Source organism: Sturnira hondurensis, unplaced genomic scaffold (assembly GCF_014824575.4).
Source record: "Sturnira hondurensis isolate 20B ecotype Veracruz unplaced genomic scaffold, ASM1482457v3 Scaffold0020237, whole genome shotgun sequence".
NCBI classification, from domain to species: domain Eukaryota; kingdom Metazoa; phylum Chordata; class Mammalia; order Chiroptera; family Phyllostomidae; genus Sturnira; species Sturnira hondurensis.
The window spans coordinates 9510378-9530966 of record NW_028092868.1 but is presented as its reverse complement, the minus strand read 5'-3'; the positions used below and the strand labels follow the sequence as shown (position 1 = coordinate 9530966).

The window sequence follows — 20589 nt, the reverse complement described above, 5'->3', positions numbered from 1 at the left end:
AGTTTGCCCATGTTTTTGGTTAAATTGTTTCTGTGCCCATGTTTTAGTTAAATTGTTGGGGGGTTTTTACAGTTGAGTTTTGAGAGGCTGTAAAAATATATTCTAGATGCCAGGCTTTTGTCAGATATCTGACTGGCAAATAGTTGCTTCCAGTGCATAGCTTGTCTTTGAATTCTCTTAACAGGGTCTTTCTCATAGCAAAAGTTTTTATTCAATACATTCGACACAGTTCAGTTTACCCATTTTTTATTGTATGGATTGTGCTTTTGTTGCCAAGTCCAAGAAGTGTTGCCTGGCCCCAGATCTCAAAGATTTGTTTCTAAGTTTTGCAGTCTTATATTTTACATTTCAGTGTGAGACTTGTGCAAGTTTCTTTAAAAAAGTTTCCCAAGGAAAACATTATTTTTAAGGGTCAAAGTCAACAGCACACTCAACAGTCATCGCTACTAGCTATGTCTTTCTTCCTTAAAAAAACTATCATTTTTGCTCAGGGAGATACTAAAGCAGGCACTGTGGAGATTTCTGTGACAGCCCTTCTTCCCCGGGCTGGGTGCTGGCCTCTAAAGAATGACCCTTGTCATTGGCTTGGAGGTTTCTATGTGTACATGAGCTTCTATAATAAGTGAAGGGTGAGCGAGTCACAATTAAGCAGAATGAGTTAAGTGAAGAATTGTGAGAATCAAACGGGTAAAGTCTAAGGAACGGGGAAGTCGCTGGGGAATCGAAGAGTACTGTCACCTGGTAGAAGACAAACACAAATCAAATCTGGAAGAGGCGGCCAACGTAATGGGAGCCCTGTGGGAGCAGGAGCATTGCGGAGAGAAGAGGTGAGTCTGGGGAAGGAGGTGAACAACTTGAAGGCTTAGGCTGCTGCACCCCAGAGATAAAGGGAAGGGAGGGGTCAGGCAGGCAAGGTGGGGACCGAGAAATTCTGTTGGGAGTCGCTTCTGTTGGGCACCGGGAGTGACAGGGAAAGGGCTGAAGGAGCCAGTGGCAACTGAGAGGGGGCTGCCCGGGAGCAAAGCAGGAGCGGGCAGAAGGGCTGGAGCTTTGGTCGCGTCTTCGTGTCAGATTATAAGGGGCGACAGTAAGGGACCTTCCAGTGGTAGCAGCGCGCAGTGCACAACACTCTCCACCAGGGAGGAGCGTGTCTCTGACAGCCCAGCGGCTGTCCCAGCCTGCGCGCCTCTGTCCTCGCGAGTGTCCCTCCCTGATTCTGGGAGCCCGGTTCTCGCGCAGCAGACTTCCGGCCCTTTGCCCTCACTTTGCGCCTTTCTCCTCTGCCCTCCCACCGACAATGGATGGCAACTCCCTGCTCTCCGTACCGAGGTAAGACCCGCTTCCCTCCTTGCCCAACCCAGTGCCCCGCAAACTCCGTTTTCCACACCGGGTGGCTCAGGAACTTGCCCTGGGACTGCGCGGTGCGCCCTCGGAGCAGACCGAGGACTGCGCTTGCCATTGGACAAGGAGCGCTTGGGAGATGGTGATCCCTGGTGGGGCGCGGAGCGCAGGGCTGGGTGCGGCCTTTCGGTGGGATCAGCGGATGGGGGACAGCCGGCCAGCTTCCAGGGCCGGGATCTGGGCTCTGTTCTGCCTCTGGAAGCGGGAGTCGGAGTGTCCGCAGACACAGCCTAGAGAGGTTTCCCGCCTCGTAGAGAGGGCGAAAATGGGAGGGAATGGGACTAGGGCAAACTACCCCACTTCGCGTGCGTCTTGGCCAGGGTGTCAGAGGTTGCTGGGTACGCAGAGGGTGAAGATGTGAGGAGCGGGGTGGGGAGGAGAGATTGCCCCTGACACCTGATCTAGGCTCGGGTCAGAAAAGACCTCGCCCCACCCCAGTTCTACCTGCCTCTGCTGCCCCCACACTCCCTTCCAGACTGCGAGTCCTCCTGAACATCCCCCGCCACCCGCGTTCCCTGACTCCATCCAGCCCTGGGGTCCCCACGCTGGGTGTGTCAAGGATGCCACCTTAGACCCCGCCACGTGGGAGTAACGCGATTCCCCTGGTTTGCGTATGACTCCCCCCGCCCCAACCCCGTGTCCTTCTCTCCCTTTGCCCCTCTTCTGCGCTCCTTCTGACACAGTCCTTTGCGAATGTGAGAAACTGAGATGTTTCTATTTTTACCTGCACAAACCTCAGGGGTACATTGAGGTTGTAGCCCCGGTGGTATTCTGCCTCCTGGGCAGGTGGCTTTTGCGCTGTTTCTCCTCGGAGCGAGCGTCTACACCGAGAGCAGGTGTGCCGCTGCTGGCAGGGTGGTGGTGGCCCTGTGACGCCCGCAGCCCCACCTCTCCAAGGCTAGGGGCTTAAGGTTAATGGTCTTGTCATCCTTTACTCCCCGCTTTCCCCAAGCAAATATCTAGGCAGCTCCCAGCCAAGAGCATCAGGCACTGGAATGAACATTTTAAACTCTCATTCTTGGAGAGCAGCACACCCCAGCATCCGCAAGCGAAGGCACATATGTAGCTGATACTATACTGCGAGGAGCCGCTGCGGGGGTGCAAGGGGAATGGGGTGGCAGAGAAGGACAGGAGACTGCTTTTCAAACCCGTTGGAGGCTGCCATCTAGAGACTCGCAGTGCTCACACTCTGTAACGAAACAGCCTTTCCAACCGCACAGGTCCTTACTTCCTCCTTACGCTCCCCTTGCTGCCTGGGTAGCAAAGGGCCCTGAGCGCTGTGGTTTCTGCCCTGCACCTGGAGCAGCTCTCCGTGGAAAAGCCTCTTACCCTGGGGCCAGTCAAGGTCACGCAATCACTGAGTCTTTCCATTCAGTCCTAGTCTATGAAGAAAGGGACAGTAAAAACCACAGCAAGACTCTTTTAAACATAGAGTATGTGTATTGCCACCAATGTTTAGGTGATTGTGTGAGTCACTTTGAAAGTCAAGGAAACTGGGGGGCTCCTTTCTACGCCATGTATCCTACTGCCTACTGTTACTAGAATTGAAACGTTGACCGGTGTGGTTCCAGCATCCAGCAGAGACACTTCTGATAAGAGGCTGATTGTTTTAAATCTAGTCTTGCAGATCAATAGTACCGTGCCTGATTTCGGATTAATTCCCCTTTTGAAAGCTTAGAGAGCTTTTAAAATGCTAGAAACACATTGTGCCAATGATTTCTCAATATTATTTCTATTGTGGTCTTGTAAAATGACTCTTTAAAGAGCAAGCCAAATGATATTGCCCTGTAGTTTTGTAGTAACCTATTAAAGTGGTCATATAGATTTAACATCAGCTGGAGCCAATTAAACCTTTTGAGTATTACAGTTTATTCACCAAGACACATTATATATTCCCACAAATCAGTGTAGTGATTCAGCTATTTTATTAGCATCCTTATTCATATAGAAAATTCAGTTAACTCCACTAGATGAGTTAATCTGACCCTCTATTTTTTGAATACAAAAAAAAACAGCTTCCTTTCTATAATATGTAATTGGAAGTGATGGGTATTGATCTCTAAAAAGTGATCTACAATTTTTAAATGTTGTGTAGAAATACTATATTAGTTATTCCGCTTCCCCACACAACTTTGAAATTTAAGTAATTGATGACTGACTACACAAGCTTTTTTTTTTAAATTTTTAGATTTTTTATTTATTTATCTTTAGAGGGGAAGGAGAGAGGGAGAGAAACATCAGTGTATGGTTGCCTTTTGTGAGTCCCCTGCTGGGAGTTGGCCTGCAGGGAACCAACCTGCAACCCAGGCATGTGCCCTGATGGGGAATCAAACCACGATCCTCTGGTTCGCAGGCTCGTGCTCAATCCACTGAGCTACGCCAGCCAGGGCTACACAAGCTTTTTGAAGAAAATGGCCACAATCAGGAAAAATCAAGTTGTTATCAATTGGGATTTGTGCTGTCTAAATCTGACCTATTTAAAGCAAGTTCAGACATTCTGTTTAACAATTGGACAAAAACAAAATGATTTAGTAATATGTCAAGTTAATTACAAATTGTATTTTTTCTTCTTGCTTTTAGATCTTCTTAAATTTTTCAATGAATCAAAAATATGAAGAACTGAAAATATTTTTAAATTTTCAGTCATTTGTCAGAGTGAATTTTATTTTTTCAGTGACTAAAAATTTCATCAAGCTCTATTGTGCAAGGATTTTATGTAATTTATATAAACTAGAAACTCCAAAGCACGATTTAAAAAAAAAATTATTGTTTGTGGGTCTTTGAGTTACTATACTATATTACCTCACCTCTGTGAGAGCTCCAATTAGTTTTCACTTTGAATATTTTCATTTTTAAGTGTATAATAAGTTATGTGGTTAACACTACAGATTTCTTAAAGTAACTGCTTATCAAAGCTTGACGGTGTCTCCAATAAGGAGGCTGAGCTGGGGAGAGATGAAGTGTCACCATATGAGTTGCATTATAGACCCAGCACCCAAGTGTTTTCTGAGCAGTTGGCCAGTTCAAAGGGAAAAAAAAAAGAGGGGTATTTTTTTCATTTAGATCTCAAAGTTTAGAGAAGTTTACTTGATTTGCTGCGGTCACAACAAGGAATTATGAAAATAAACAGGAACCCAAGGTCTCTCGTTCAGTGTGTTATGGTTCTAGCACTCGGTAGTGCCATGCCATTTACTCCTCACTGGAGGCAAGGTGCTCCCATTCATGTCGGTAACTGGTGTGTGTCTAGGAAGTCTGACATTTTATCAAGTGTCATCCCATATATTAAGTCATTTGATCATCACATTTCTGTGATGATAATGATTAATTATAATGGCTATAATCATCTCCACGTCCTAGCTAAGAAAATTCAAGCCAAAGGAAATGAAATGAAGAAAATAATTAGATTTTAAAATCTCTACAGTGGTATGTAGCAGAGCTAGATCATCCACAAAGTTCTTCTGGCTTCAGGTTGAGTTTTCTTTCTTGTAATGAGTGGAAAAGCATGTTATTTCAAATGGGAGCCGGGGGGGAGAAATTCTGGTGCACAGTTTTGGCACTTAATCAGAATGCATGGGGACAGCCTAAAAGCAAGATCATTTTTTTTTAAAGCTAACAAGTGCTGAAATACCATTTATTTTTTTTGCAAACAGAAATAATTTGTTGTCTGAACCATTTCTAAGCTTGAATTTGAAGTTTAAGAAAGATGACTTCTCTTATTTCCTAAATCATTTGCCTCTTTACACTGTACTATTTTCTTCTTTTTGTTTCATTCGGCTTACTGGATTTTATTTCATTAATAAAGTTTTTGTATGGAATTTTGGATTAGAAAATCATCAGAGATGAGCTTTAGAGAAAAATATTGTATTTATTTATTTAGATTTCCTGACAGTTTATTTTACTCAAATCTTAGTCTACCTACTAACATGTCACTAAAGCCCACCAGAATCTCAAGTTTTCAATTTTAAAAGTGTTAATTCTATGGGAAACCAACTTGATTTTGTTTCATGGAGCAAACATTATTCTGTAAACTAGACTAAGGTCTTCCAACTGAATTTTATCAAAAAGTTATCTCTCTTCAAATTTATAGAAAAGGAAAAATTCAAGAACACATTTACATTGCTGCGACCTGTTTACCAAAAACTCTCAGAAAAGATTGTTCTAGCATTCCTAACAAATTGAGGACTCGAGGCAGATATCGGGCCCTGTCTGAAGTGTCAATTTAAGGTCATTCTCTGTCCTGCAAAGCACGCTCTCCTCAAGACCAGGACTGACGTGGCCACATCCCCCAATCTGTAAGTCTCAGTGAAACACTGCCCAACAGGTACTATTTCCCATTGAAAAGGAAACCGGGTGTTAGTAAATTCCAGTGCCTAGGACGTTGAGATAACACGTTACTGCAGGGTAATGGGGTAGCTGGATAAGAGGTGGAAACTCTGAAGGCAATTCCCATATAAACAATACCTTCCTATCTTGAAAGTCTTGAAGCCCACTCTTGATGCTATACTTCACCTACTGATACTTTTAGGGACCCTTGATCTCCATCCACATGGTTCCTTTAGTAAAATATATGTCTCATACCAAATAATCAATTTGTAAATTAAGTTTTAAAAGTCATCTCATTCATTCTGAAGGGGCCTCTTTGGACTATTCATTTTAATGGAGTTAGAGCTACAAAGGCTTATAGGGAGGGGAAGAAGAAAGAGTGAGACATTTGCTGTCGGGAGATCTGTTGTTTAACCCTCTTCTGAAATTAATGTCTTTGACTGCCTGGGCAGGTGGCTTGACCTGTGCTCCTCTGTCTCCTCCTGGATATAATGATATATACATTGCATATACTGATCTTCTAGGTCCTTGGCCTCCAACCTTCTATAATGCCAAGCCTTTATTGTAGCATTGATTCTCAGCTGGGCACAAGGAGATGACTGTCTCATTCTCTTGAAAGAGACAGATGAAATCAAGGCACTTACTCACGGCCCCCACCACGGAGAAAAAAAAGGCCCAACTTAGAAAAGGGTTGATTCATGGCAATGTCTGCACATAGGTAGAGCACATCATGCTTACAGAAGGTGTAATAAAGTCTCACTCTTTTGTAAAGAATACAACACAGTGATAAAGTCCCGGTTCGACCACTTAGTGGTTAAACAATTGTATGCTTTACAAAGTGTTCTCCCTAATATTTCAAGTATCCACCTGGCACCATACATACTTGTTATAATATTATTGACTATATTCCCTATGCTGCACTTTAAATCCCCATGACTATTTTGCAACTACCAATCTATACTTTATTTTAAAAAATTTACTGAGCTAATTGGGGTGACATTGGTTAATAAAATTATATAGGTTTCAAGTGTATGGGTCTATAATACACCATCTGTATATTGTATTGTGCATCCACCATCTCAATCAAGTCTCCTTCCATCACCACTTACCCCCTCTTTACCCTTTTCTACCTACCCCCACCTCTCTTTCCCTCTGATAATCACCATATTGTTTTCTATGAGAGTTTTTTTTTCTTTGCGTAATCATGTCACTTTTTCCACCCAGCCCCTAATCCACCCCCTCTGCTGCCTTCTTTCTGAAATAGAGAGGAAGAGTAACAAAGTTATTTGTTCCTCCACTGCAATACGTGTAGCTCATCCAGTGTAGCTGAGCTGAAACAACCACCTAGTCCCTGAATCTTATTCGAGAACAAGGCTAGATCGGAGTAGACCTGGAGACCACACAGACTTTACTTCTGGGGACATCTATTTGTTGCAATGGTCATTGGAGCTCGTTAGCATGTATTTTCAGTTGTGCTCCTAAACATAGGTGGGGTTGCTCTTGCTAGTCTCTGTGGTAGAAGGTATGGCCATGGGACTTGCTTGGGCCAATGCAGAGTGTGCGGAAGGGACACATGTTTGTTCCAAGGGGAAATTTAAGAGGCTATATGTGTTTGCTTCATTTCTACTGCTTTCTGCCATGGCCAATAACACAGATTTTACCGAGTGGCTGCTTCAACAGCATGAGTTTCAGCATGAACAGAACTTGAAGCCGAGCCTTCAGCCAATCCATGATGGAGATGTAGTGTGAGCAAGAAATAGACCTTTGTGTTTTAATCCTCTGGGATGTTGGAGTTACATGATACTGTAGCATAACCTAGCTCATTGTGCCTGACCTGGCTGTTGATGTTGGAGTTGAAATGGTAGGTAATCTGAGGAGCTGTTCATTGGTTTGGAGAGGGCTTCCAAGGCACTTCACAGAATTCCCTTATTACTCTCTACTTCCAAAGTTCCTCACCACTAACGGTATATTCCTGGATGTAGTGAGATGAGGGTAGTGTTGGAGAGAAGAAGGAGTGGCAGTCACTCTGATCAGTGGTCAGATCAGCCAGGAAGCAGGCCCCATGGACCAGCTCCAGCTAAGAACAATAAACACTGCAGCCTACAGGGCTCTCCTCCAAGGCACTTGGAGTATGAACTCTGAATCACTCACCCTGACATCCGTTCACACATTTCCCATTTCATAGCCTCATATAACTGCTGCTATTTGGGGATATAATGGTGAAACATACACACATTTAACTCAGGCAAATTCAGTACTGCATGTTCATTTTCCTTTTTCTATTTTGTTTCTCTCTCATTATTGAAAATATACTATGATTATATTTAATTTGTACACTCTATTACATATTGTGCAATTTCTATATAGTACAAACACACAAATAACTTTGGAAGAAACTTTTTACAAAGTCCAAAATGCTGTAATTTATAAGCCTCCTAAGGGATTTTTATTTTGACTTCACACCATTTTCAAGATAGGCAATGACAGTAGACCCAAAGAATAGCCATTGTAAACAAATCAACAAACAACAAATGCTGGCGAGGTTGTGGAGAAAAGGGAACCCCAGTGCATGGTTGGTAGGAATGCAGACAGATGCAGCCACAGTGGAAAACAATAAGGAATTTCTTCAAAACACTAACAATGGAACTGCCTTTTGACGCAGCAATTTCACTGCAGAATTCTGAGAATTCCCTAAGAATCCTGAAACACCAATTCAAAAGAACCTATGCACCCCAATGTTCACAGCAGCACTACTTACAATAGCCAAGTGCTGGTAACAGCCTAAGTGCCCATCAGTAAATTAATGGATAAAAAAACTGTAGTACATTTACATGACTGACTACTGTGCAGCAGAAAAAAAGGAGAAGCTTCTACCCTTTGGGACAGCGTGGGTGGAACTAGAGAGCATAATGCTAAGTGAAATAAGCCAGGCAGTGAAAGACAAATACCATATGATCTCACCTACAAGTGGAATCTAATTAACAAAACAAACTGCAAGCAAAATATAACCAGAGACATTGAAATAAAGAACAAACTGACAGTAACCGGAAGGGAGGGGAGAGGGGGATAACAGGGGAAAGAAGGTGAAGCGTCATCAAGGAACATGTACAAAGGACACATGGACAAAGCCAAAGTGGGGGAGGATGGAGGGTGGGAGGTGGAGCTAGGTGGGGAGGGGGAAAGTGGTGGCAGGAAAATGAAGACAACTGTATTTGAACAACAATAAAAAATTTTTTTAATTAAAAAAGAATGCTAAATTTAAAAAGACCCATATTAAATGTCTCTAATACAGCCCGGTGATTGAGAAAACACTGGTTTTGTTAGCATGTCAACATGAGAAGGGGAAGATTGAAGAAAAAGTCATCATCAGGCAACAAATATTGAGCAGACCCTCCCTCCTGACACTTTCAAGATTCCGGGATAGACTAAGACAGGGTTCCTGACTTCCTTGCACACCTCCTTGGGGGCAGATGGAATTTTGGAAGGAAAGAGACTGGCTAGGAAGTGGATATTCAGCACACACTAACTTCAGTTTCTTTTTTTCATTTCCCAAGTGACCACTTGAGGGATAGCCTGAGACCTCACCAGATCGATCTTATCTGATTCCCTGCAGCATTTACATAGATGATAGATGGTCCCTAACTCCTTAAAACAACTTCTCCCCAATGAGAATCTCACCTAGAAAGTGTGCCTTTTGAAACATCAAGTGCTTTTCTCTCTGTGTTGGAGAAATGGGAACCCAATGAACACGGGATGTTAGAACTACAAAAGACTTAAGTAAAAGTTACCTTGCCCAATCCCCCCCTTTTATAAAGATAAAGAAACGGAAGTCAAGAAAATTTAAATGAACTGCTCAGTCTTACAATTATTTAGGGATAGATCCAAAAATAAAACCCTGAGTTCCTGATTCCTCTACTTACCACTGCATTGGATTTGTTTAAAATAATAATAATAATAATGAACTCTAAAACACAGTTAGAAGCTCTTGGAGTTTCCTGGCACAGCAGGACTTGTCTGTCACTCATCTCTTCCTTATATTCACCTTCCTTATTTTCCTTAAAAAATACACCATCTGTATAACTGTTCATGCCTCCATTTCATGTCAGCTTCGAGAAACCCCAGAAACAAATTTAAACTTCAATCATAGCAACTGTGTAGGAGTTCATCACCTGAACACCTGTGTTGTTTGTTATAGTTTCTATGTTCCTTAGAACTGAGTTTTAGCTGTATTTTACCATTTTATCTTATAAATCTTTTCTCTGTCACAGATTCTTAGTGGAAGAAGATGGAATATTCATCATTAAGTCAATCATGCAATTATTCAATTATTTTCTTTATGAACAACACAAATGAATAATTTTTTGCACATTAGAGAAATTAAAATAATCTATGGCAAATTAGAACTCATATAAAATAATGGCCCATTCATATTTAATTAGACTTTTTAAAATGATAGATTAATTATATCTGAAAAGTTATAAGCAGTTCTTTGAAACAATTCATATATTATTATCATTAAAATAAAACTGACTGCTTCAGAATAAGCACATAATAAAATATAGTGCTAAAGTTTTATAGGATGTGTTTCTCAATTATTTATTAAACATTATGTTACACATGTGTTTTAAATATATATGTGCATATGTAGTGATATCAATTTGATCAAGACTTTTGACACCTAAAGGTGTCCTTTTTAGTCTGTACATTTTATATTTTAGAGTACTTTGCTCAGGTATCAAAATGCATTAAATAAAATGATATATTTTAAAATCTTAAAGTTTGATTCCAAAGATACAAGGAAAATTTGTAATTTTCTCTTTTAATTCTTCAAAATTAAGTTAAACAACACAATTGTGTGTATTCTAAAAAATCTGTAATTTTGATCATAATAATAGTATAATAAAGATAGCAACTTTTAATAGATTTTTGCCTATGGATAGACATCCATTCACTTACAGTTTGAGTAGACAGTTTAAATTAAAGAATTTACCTGGGTGATTCAAACCAAACATAAAATTTATATAAAAAATAAAGGACCAAGTGAAGTCATTTTTTTCTATATAAAATCTTGGCCCTACATAATGTGCTCATTGCTGACTCATGCACTCAGTATAACCTGAAGAGTTTTAATTTTCACTTTTTTCTGAATAAATCAACTGCTTCAAAATAGCTATTAAAAAGGTGCATACACTTCACTCGTGTAATTTCCCACACGTCGGGGATCTGAGCTGGCATTCTGTTAAACTGTTGGTCTTCCTCTCTCACAGTGGTAGAACAATGCGGTGACTGCCTGGCAATCGTGTCTTTTAAAAAATGAGCTGCAGTTTTACTGCATGAATCACTCACTATAAAGGCAGTGTCCAAAGAAAAAATCCAATATCCAGACAACATGTTGTTTGGAGAAGCTGTCATCCCTACCTTAATCATCCTCAGCCGTTAGATATTCTTCATGTAGGAGAAAGAATATGGACAAAGTATTAATAATGACATTTTCCTCAGTGTTTCTACTGGGTCTTAGACCTTGTCCCTAAGACCGAGAGGGGCATACATAAAGAAGGAAGCAGAAAAGGTGAAGATTTAGTCCAAGGTTTAACGCTGAAGTTTATATAGAACCAATGTAGATATTTGGGAGTGGGGAAAAATGTGGAGGAGGGTTTCCTTCTTACATGAAAGGAAAGTGCGAAATCTTGGATGCCATCTTCATCATGTGAGAATAGTTAGAACCTGGAAAGGGGTACAGAAACTCACTACAAAGGAGATTAAATGTCATTAAGTAGTAATAAAAAATAGTTGATATATCTGGGACTTTATTCTTAAAAATAATAAAATATAAAATTTATTTTATCGGAATTTAAAAATAAAAAGTAAATATGGATTCGATAAACAAATAATGAATGAAGTGTTGATTGGATTGGACAATTGTAATTATTCTTTCAAACTTGTATGTTAACATGACACTTTCCCACAAGATCATAAACATTGTCAGTTCTGTAAATATATTCAATAGCTTCACTAATTTTGCTGATTCTTCCTTGAACCCTTTGGTTTTCAAATACTCTTGTGAAGAACCTGTCAGGTCATCATCCTCAGCCATTTTCTCTCCTTCCAACATGAACTGACCACGTTCTGCTGGGCTTCCCTTTGGCAACAGCTTGACAGATGATAAAGACTTCTCTCGCATCATTTTCTTGTTCTTTCTGAATCCCTGCATCATTTGCTATAACCGTCGTTTTCATTGATTAGCACTTAATTTAAATAAGAGTCACAAAACAGGTGTTGAGTAGCGGACCGAGATAAACGCTCAGGTTAGGTGGGGAGGGATCTTCACTGGAGACCAATTGCTCGTGATCAGTCCATTGGCTTTCTCGCCCAGTCTTGAAACTGCAGGGACAGGCTAATGAATAATACAGACACCTGACGGTTGTAGGGACAGTTTCCAATGGTTTTAAGTTTACCAGATCTTCTCCAGGGAATGACACTGCTGAAAATTTTCCATTTTCACAAACATTATCTGTAGATGGGCAAATTATCTAATGAAGCAATGCAGGTGCAATTGAACACTGTACAAACACAAGCTTCTGGGAAATTCTCCTCTATAGTTAAGATTACAGCTGTCTTTCTATCTCCAAAATACCTCCCCATTATCCGTCTACTTTTAATGCACAGGTATTAATTTGAATTGAATGTGTGAAAAACACCAAATGCTGTTCCAGGAAGATTGGAGACCCTCCATAAATGGCAACCCCTTTCTCTTTCCTTTTTATAAGACCCCACTCACTCAAAATCTAAAAGGTAGCAAGCAAATCAATTGGGTTAAAATTGTGTCAGGGGTCCTCTGACAGTGTCTGTAGCGACCAGGGCCTTGGGGAAATAGAGCCAGTTTAAAGTCTATAGTAACTGAATCACTGATCCCCATAATGGGTCCCACCCACATGCCTCCGAGGTGGGAGGGGGAAAAAAGGCTGCCATAGACCATATACGAGGAGCTAGGGCCAAATATAAAATAAATATAAGCCTTTGAAAAGTAAAATTTATTTTCATTTATTTATTCACTACTGCTATTGACTCCTTAATGTACACTAGCTACCATTAGCTGGGTATGCAATAACGAACAGAAATAAAGGCAATCCCATTGTCATGAAACTTCAGTACCGGTGGGACAGAAAGACACTACTCAGATAGCATCAGTGGATATATAGCAAAGTGGTATGTGTGCTCCATGGCAAAAGAACATGGTCTTGGAGAACAAGAAGAAGAAACAAGACTTACGTGGGAGAGGTAAGAAAGGCCTCGTGAGGAGAAGTGCTTCTGGAGGGCAGAGGGCAGTTGGAAAGGTGCTGGGGGAGGAAACAGTGGAGCATTTAGACTGTTCCAGGTGTGTGCCTGGGGGCAGGAAATGAGGAAGAGCAGAGTGACATAGGACACCTGAAAGTTAGATGGGAGACAGAATATGTTAAGCTTTGGGGTCAGCTGTGCCTTCGTCCTACAAACCGTGGATGTCACTGGTTTTCAAGCTGGGGGAAGGTGGGAAGTGCTAGTTGAGATAATGCATATGAAGGAAATAGCCAGTACTTGGAATATTTTAAATGTTCCATAAATAGGAACTGTTATTGTTGCTCATTAATTATAATTTTAATACCACAATGCTTGAAGACAGAGGTAGATAGAACAATGGAGAGCTAAGATCACAGGGTCACCAGAAGAGGTTTATTCAACGAGAGGACACTTTAAAAGTACTTCTTGAGCTTCAAACTACATAAAGGCCTCATGAAACAGATGCCCAGCAAGTTGGTTGTGCAGATAGGGAGGGAGCCCCAGAGGATCCCAAAGGGCTCCTTTGTGGTATTTGGGGAGACATTACTCTGTTATCAACTCCATAGACAAAGAAGGGATCATACTGCTCATACTGGATTCCATTTTCTAATCCTCCTGAATTTTTATTCTTCTGACATTGTCTTACTTCTGGGGTGGGTCCATGATCACTCTGAAAACTTGGCAATAGAATTCAGTCTCTTGGAATTTGGCCTTTCATACTCCCTACAACATACCTTAAGCTTGCTTTTGGTGCTTCCCACTCCTGTTTTACCCCCACCCCCCAGACTGGAGCTGGGGGGTGGGGGTGGGGATTGGCCTCTTGGTCCTATTATAAGGGGTAAAACAATGCAAACTATGCCTAAAAAAGAAAAACATAAAGTACAATCACAATTATCTTGCATATTTTATTTTCACAGAGCCTTATCAGGTCTGAACAAGAGAAGAATAGGTGACGAATGCAGTTTAGTGGATAATTTGGACAACAAATAGGAAATCATTCAAATGGGTGATCAACACGGAACACGGGTACTGATTAAATTCACTAGAGAAGTCTGGCTTCTCCCTGTCACCTTGCTTTTAGTGCACAGTCCCAGAAGAAATGAATCTGTGAGTGCAGTATCCGATCTGCTGCATAATTCCTGACCTTTTGCAAGAGTATCATTGATAATTAGCTCCACTAAACCGAGCATGCAGTGGTGCCCCTGGCATTTCCACGTTGGTCTTCTCCATTTTGAAACTGGCTAATAACTATGGCTCAGTAAGAGGCAACACTATTTAAAACTCAGTTTCTGTTTTCTCTTGGTCACTTTCCTTTCCTTTTAAGAGTCTTGGTTATGCAATGTAGACAAAACAACTACTGCTCTCGTGTGGCCACCTAAATAGTCTGTGAAAGTATTTCATCTTAAGAGTTTATTTCCAAGGCTCTCCAATGAAGGTTTCCCTGCCAATTGAGAAAGCGTCCAAATCACCCAAACTCCAGTGGCCTCTGTAGCCCAACCCTGCCCTTAGGGAATATACTCCTCCCTCGCTTTCTTCGGCTGCCTTCTCCCCCAAATAATACCTCCTTTACCCTCATATTAATCGGCCAAAGAGATGGAAGCACCTGCAATAAGGCAAATAGACTCAGAATGGCCCTGAAAGCAATTTGTATGAAAAACAAATAGAGAAAGAGAATGACAGGAGAAAAACAAGAGAAAAAGAGAATCCATTGGTTATTATCCAGCTGTTTCATTCGATTCTCATGGAGTTCTGCTCTCTTTGAGACTGTGAGTGGAGATCCCTGGAGCATTCACATATATATGCAATCTTTCAGATCATTTGGAAATTTCCTCCCTGTGATGTTCAATACACAACTCTTTGAGAACATTTCATTTACTTTGGGTGCTCTGCAGACAGTCTTCTGTAATAAAAACAGCCCCCCAAGTTATAGAATTGGAAGACTTGAGTTTAAGATCATACTCTTTGATGTACTGTGTGACTGTGGCAAATTATTTAGCTGTTTGTATACCTGATCCTCATTATTTGTGTGCAGAAAAAAAACTGGGCAACCTATGTGAAAATTTTCACTTTACCAGAGTAATGCTCAAATGTTATTTTCCTAAATCTCTTACATGTTTTACTTTGTGTATGTTGCTATTTTAGTCTTCTCCAAAACACCACGAACTCCATGAAGGTGTAGATTACCTGCTTTATTCACTGCAGTATCTTGAGCACTTCACACAATATTGGTGCTCAGTAGCCATTTTATTAAAAGAATGAAAAAAGAAATGTACACACAGATTTATTCCGACCTTGTGTATGATTGCTTAGAAAGGATTATGTCCTTTCTGCTTTTTCTGCTTACAAAGAGGCTGACAAAATTGCTAACACACTGTTAGAAAGAAACCCCATTTTGACTGAGCATTTCAGGAGAAAAGAAACACCCGTGTGTTCGTAGATCTTGCCTTCGAAACTAAGCAGCTCAGAGGTAAATCTGAATCAGTGACCAGAAGGTCTAGCTTATATAAGTGTGATGATGTATTGATGTTAGCCCTGGCACATGTAATTTTAATTGGAGAGGTAAGTGTCACTTTCCCTACACTGGAGAATTGGGACGTTGGGGAATCATCCAGTATACATCAGGACTATGGGCATAAATAAAGCCTCTTTAGGATTTTCTCTGTAGTCCTCTCACACAATCAGGAGGTACAACAGTTATATTCAAGATGCACAGGTCAGCTTCTTTGGAAAATCATAATGTAGACACTATGAAAGTTTGTATAAAAGATAGTAATCATCTCAAAGTAGGTCTTGAGGGGGAGTAAAGAGTCTTTTTCTCTTAATTGGCATATTTTAACTTCAATTTGTCACAAGGGAAGACATTGCTAACTGTGACGATCTTCTATATAGGACACCTTCAGTTCCACAATGCCCGTAAACAGGCTATTAAATGAACTCCTGCTGAGTTCCTACCTTGGGCTGTGGGTAACTGCTCCCAAACCTTGGGGCTCTGCTTCTCTCTCTTTGCCTGTTCTACATCGATGTTCTATTGCTTGTTTGCAACTATAATTTGTAGTAAATATTAAATTTACAGGATTTCTCTCAGAAATGTTTGCAGTACTGTTGAACACTTCAGAGATAAGAGAATAAGTGTATGAGGAACTCAGCACCCTGGAAGTCCCTTTACATAATCTCTCTTGATGGGTTTACTCACTTTCAGCTCTCAGTTCACTTTTCTCAGTGGCCTCTAAAGAGGCAACAGCGTAACCGTGCTGTGCCAACGGCTATCTTGTCCTAACAATGATGAAACTCGTTCATCGGCTCAGCCTCAGTACCATTCAATGCTCTGCTTCCCCTAGAAAGGGTGAAATGTGATTTCCAAGAACAAGTCAAGGTTATTCGAATCTTGGTTATTTGGGAATCTATGGAGTTATAAAATCATGTAGATATATATATATATATATATATATATATACATATATATATATATACACACATATATATACACACACACACAATATTTATTCACATTTATTTTAGGGTACTTTTAAAACAATTTTCTTTCTTCTTTTCTTTATTTTTTTAAAGATTTTATTTATGTATCTTTAGAGGGGAAGAGGAGGAGAGAGGGAGAGAAATATCAATGTATGGTTGCCTCTTGTGAGTCCAGTGCTGGGAACTGGCCTGCGACCCAGGAATGTGCCCTGACTGGGAATTGAACCGAGATCGTGTGGTTTGCAGGCCTGCGCTCAGTCCACTGAGCTACACTAGACAGGGCTATTTTAGGGTATTTTTAGCAAACAAACTTTTTGGTTGTTATAATTCATATATGGCATAATACCTGCATTGTCATTAATAATAATTGCACATAATTTGTATCTTGACCACTTTTATCTTATCATCTACCGTCAGAAAGCAAAGAATCTTTACTCTCAAATTTTACCTCAGAAATAGTTCCTGCTGAATGAGTGAGAAGAGTATTCGCTGTTCACTTTCCAGCAGAAATCCTGGGCCCGGTTTGAGGCCTTGGTTTCATCTTCTAGAATCAAACAGATTGAAACCCCAATAATTGAAATAAATCTGGATGATAGATACAGTTGAATATTTTGATAATGCCTAATAGTACCTTGGAGAGGAACTTTTGGTTAAGAATATAACATGCACACACAGAAGAAATCCTACTATATCTACTACAGAGTGAGTATTGCATAGAAGCGGAACTACACATCCTTCAAAGAAACCAGAATAAATGTCCTTAAAATCTGTTGTCCTGATCCACTCCTAATATTAAGTTTTAAAGATTTTATTTATTTATTTTTAGAGAGAACAAAAGGGAAGGAGAAAGAGAGGGAGAGAAACAGCAATATTTGGTTGCCCCTTTGCACGCCCCCAACCAGAGACCTGGTACCTGGCATGTGCCCTGACTGGGAACTGAACCAGCAACCCTTTGGCTCACAGGCTGGCACTTAATCCACTGACCATGCCAGCCAGGCCATAATATTAATTTTAATATTAAAAATATTAAACTCAAGAAGCACAAAGTGTGCTTTTTACCTGTCAATACATGTAAACTAGATTGGAAGACTCTAAACTTCTTACCTACAAGATGAAAATTACCTTCTTATGCATTAAAGATGTGAAGCTCAACCTAAGACAAAAATCCAGCATATTACCCATGAGAGATGCTATCTGAAAACATGCATGTAACCTTTGAACCCTTCTCTAATTAGTTTTGAGTTGTTACAACCTCATCCTCTAGCTGCTGTGTATTGTTCTTTTTAAAGACAGCCTGCTGTGAATATGTTTTTCTCTTTGCATGATTCTAAAACTTCTGCTTCTTCTTTCCCCACCCTTCTCCTCTCGTCTCCTGCATCCTCTCCACGCCTGCTGGTGTTGACAACTCCTCTGTTGCGGCTGTGGCCCTCTCCATCAGCCATGTGGGTAATTGAACCAGACTCACCTCCCTGCCACTCTGCTGCCTTGCCTGCCAGGAACCACGCCCAGGAATCCAGGTTTGTTGTGGGATATGGAGTCCAGGGGGTTAATACAGACAGATCATGACCAGGACTGCCTTTTTCATTCCAGCATCCTGTGAGCCCCCTGGGCACCCAACTCTCAGATTTTGACCCTGATTTTGGAGGCTTCCTGGTTTACAGAATCACTTCCACCCAAATGCAAACTCTGCTGTGCACCTTACCTATTTCTATAGTCAAATGTCACCCTTTCTGTGTCCCATTCCTTCAGGGTCCTGCTGCCTTCCTCCGGTTTAAATGATTCTAAACTCCCATTAATAGGGAATTCAGTATCAAAACTAGACAGAAAATTTTAGTTAGGCAAGGAGGAGAAACACATAATGAACAACAAACACAGTAAATATGTCTGTTATTTACCTCCTGTAGAATATTAGAAAATGATAGTACTGATGCTAAGAAAAATAGAAAAAGGTAGGAGAGATTGGGAAGCCAAGGATAGGGAGGCCTGGGTGGCAACTCCACGGGGCGGTCCCAAGAAGCCCTGCTGAGAAGAGGCATTTGAGAAAATTCTAGCAGAGGTGGTAAAATAAGGTATGCAGGTCTTCAACCAAAGAGCATTCCAAGCAGAGAAGACAGCTAGGGAAAGTGCTAAGACAGCAGTGTGCCTGCCCCGTTTTAGGAAAAGCAAGGAGGCCAGTGTGGCCGGAGTGGAGGGAGGCAGTGTGGAGGACACAAGCTCCAGAGGTGACCTGGAGTCCAAGCACATAGGGCTTTGTAGCCCCTGGTGACAAACTGTACAATTTCCTTTCAGATGGAATGCAGTGCTACTGTGAGGTTGTAAGCATAGAAATGACCTGATTGATGTTACATTTTAAAGGGATGCCATTTGTGTCAATTGTTAAATCACTTTGTATTCAACTACAATCACTAACATGAAAGCATTTTCCCATGTAAATTTTCAGGAGAGTGAACAGCAGCTTAATGCTTGTATTCTAACTCCATCAAATGTGTTAGTGAATATAATGGTCTTTTTCCTATAAATAGGAAAAAGTGCTGTTCACTCTCCAATACACAGAAGGTGTCTGATAAAATTTATTTTATATGTTATATATTTATTTTTATATATGACATATTTATTATATATATATATATAATTACAATTACTGTTACAGAACAGACCTAGGGTTGGGGTGAACAATATACTATTACCAAAAGGGCCCCCTTTTTATCTGGGGGTTCTCCCTCATACCAGATTCGCTTTGCCCACCTCCAGAGGAAAGACATCTCTCAATGCCAGAGATTGGTGAAAAGGAAATGAATTATTTATTTAAAGGTTATATAGACTTAGAGTAATGACTTAATGTCTTCATTAAAATACTAAAGTTCTTTAGACTATCCACAAATGCACACAGTCCTTCCTTCTCCCCTTTGCCCAGTCAGGGGTAGCGTATCTCAGGAAAAGGAGTAGAAGTATCTCAGGAAAAGGAGTAGAAGTCCGTGGTTCAGGGAGCCCCTCTGTTCCAGCACCGTCCACCGTGTTGCTGCCGCAATCTCCACATGGTTCCAACCTCTTCCAAATCTGTGTGGTACCAACCTACTCTGCCAAAGCCATGTGGTCCTCTCCGACTTGGTATGGCTGCCATGCCTGGGTTTTAATCCCCCCCGCCCCCGCCAATCTTCCTCTGCAGCCCCATTTCTGACTCCTCCCACAATCAGTGACACCTGCCAGCATTCCTGTATTCTTCCAGCTCTACTGGGCTGCCATAGTGAGTCTGGGCAGGCATGGCCCCATGGCGTGGAGCCAATCATCTCCAAGCTCTCATGTAGGCACTGTAAGGGGGGGCGGTGGGTGGTGGGGGGAGTTGCTTCCCATTTACCTCCCAGATTGAAGTCACTCCCATCCCCCTGGCTCAAAGCATGGCCACAGCTATTTAACATATCTATGAAACCAGTTAAAAGCTATAGCTTTGTTAAATGACTATGACAGAGGTTAGGTGCAAAACTGTTGCTATAGAAACAGCTCTCAATGGCTTTGCTCCCCCGACTCAGGCTGGTAGGATGAGGACATCATGTATATATATATTTTCCCTAATATTCCCTGAACACCCTGAGTTCTGGACTCTATTAAAAATTCCTATGTGGACCCCTCCCACCTTGGCCGTACCCTGTTACATTGTCACTAACACTGTTTTGAAGTACAACCCTTTTTTTGTATTAAAAAGGTGACTTCTTCATTGTTTTTTTCTATTCTAATCTACTTATTTTGCATACTGTCTCCATATGAAGTGGTTTGTTTTCACTGGGCATGTCTGAGAGATTTGGTAGTTGCCTTAATGAAAAAGTCGCTACTAAACAGTAGTCAATATAATTTTTCAGCTTAAAAGACTTAAGTACACCTAGTACTGAAAATAGGGAAATTACCCACCATTGGTGTTTACTGATTATGTCCTAAATGAAGTAACAATTCTATAATTACGCCAGTTTTTTAACAATAAAGATCGAATTAAAGTACAGTAAGTTGAGGCCATTCTTTCTGCTAAGAATGAGCTAGTTTATGATTGGTAACGAATGACCTCTTTCTACTCTCTTTGACAATTCA

The 20589-nt window shown here is 41.0% G+C and overlaps 1 protein-coding gene across 3 annotated transcripts in view; it reads left to right on the top strand.

The window, feature by feature from the left end:
• The first annotated feature begins 957 nt into the window (after window positions 1-957).
• The window catches only part of SPHKAP (SPHK1 interactor, AKAP domain containing), a 119177-nt gene continuing 99545 nt past the window's right edge, over window positions 958-20589 (top strand). For all 3 annotated transcript variants that reach the window (XM_037029252.1, XM_037029251.1, XM_037029253.1), the window contains exons 1-2: window positions 958-1329; window positions 17951-18029. In XM_037029252.1, coding sequence (XP_036885147.1) covers window positions 1302-1329; window positions 17951-18029 — 107 coding nt within the window. In that variant the 5' untranslated portion in view covers window positions 958-1301. The remainder of the gene's footprint in view (window positions 1330-17950; window positions 18030-20589) is intronic.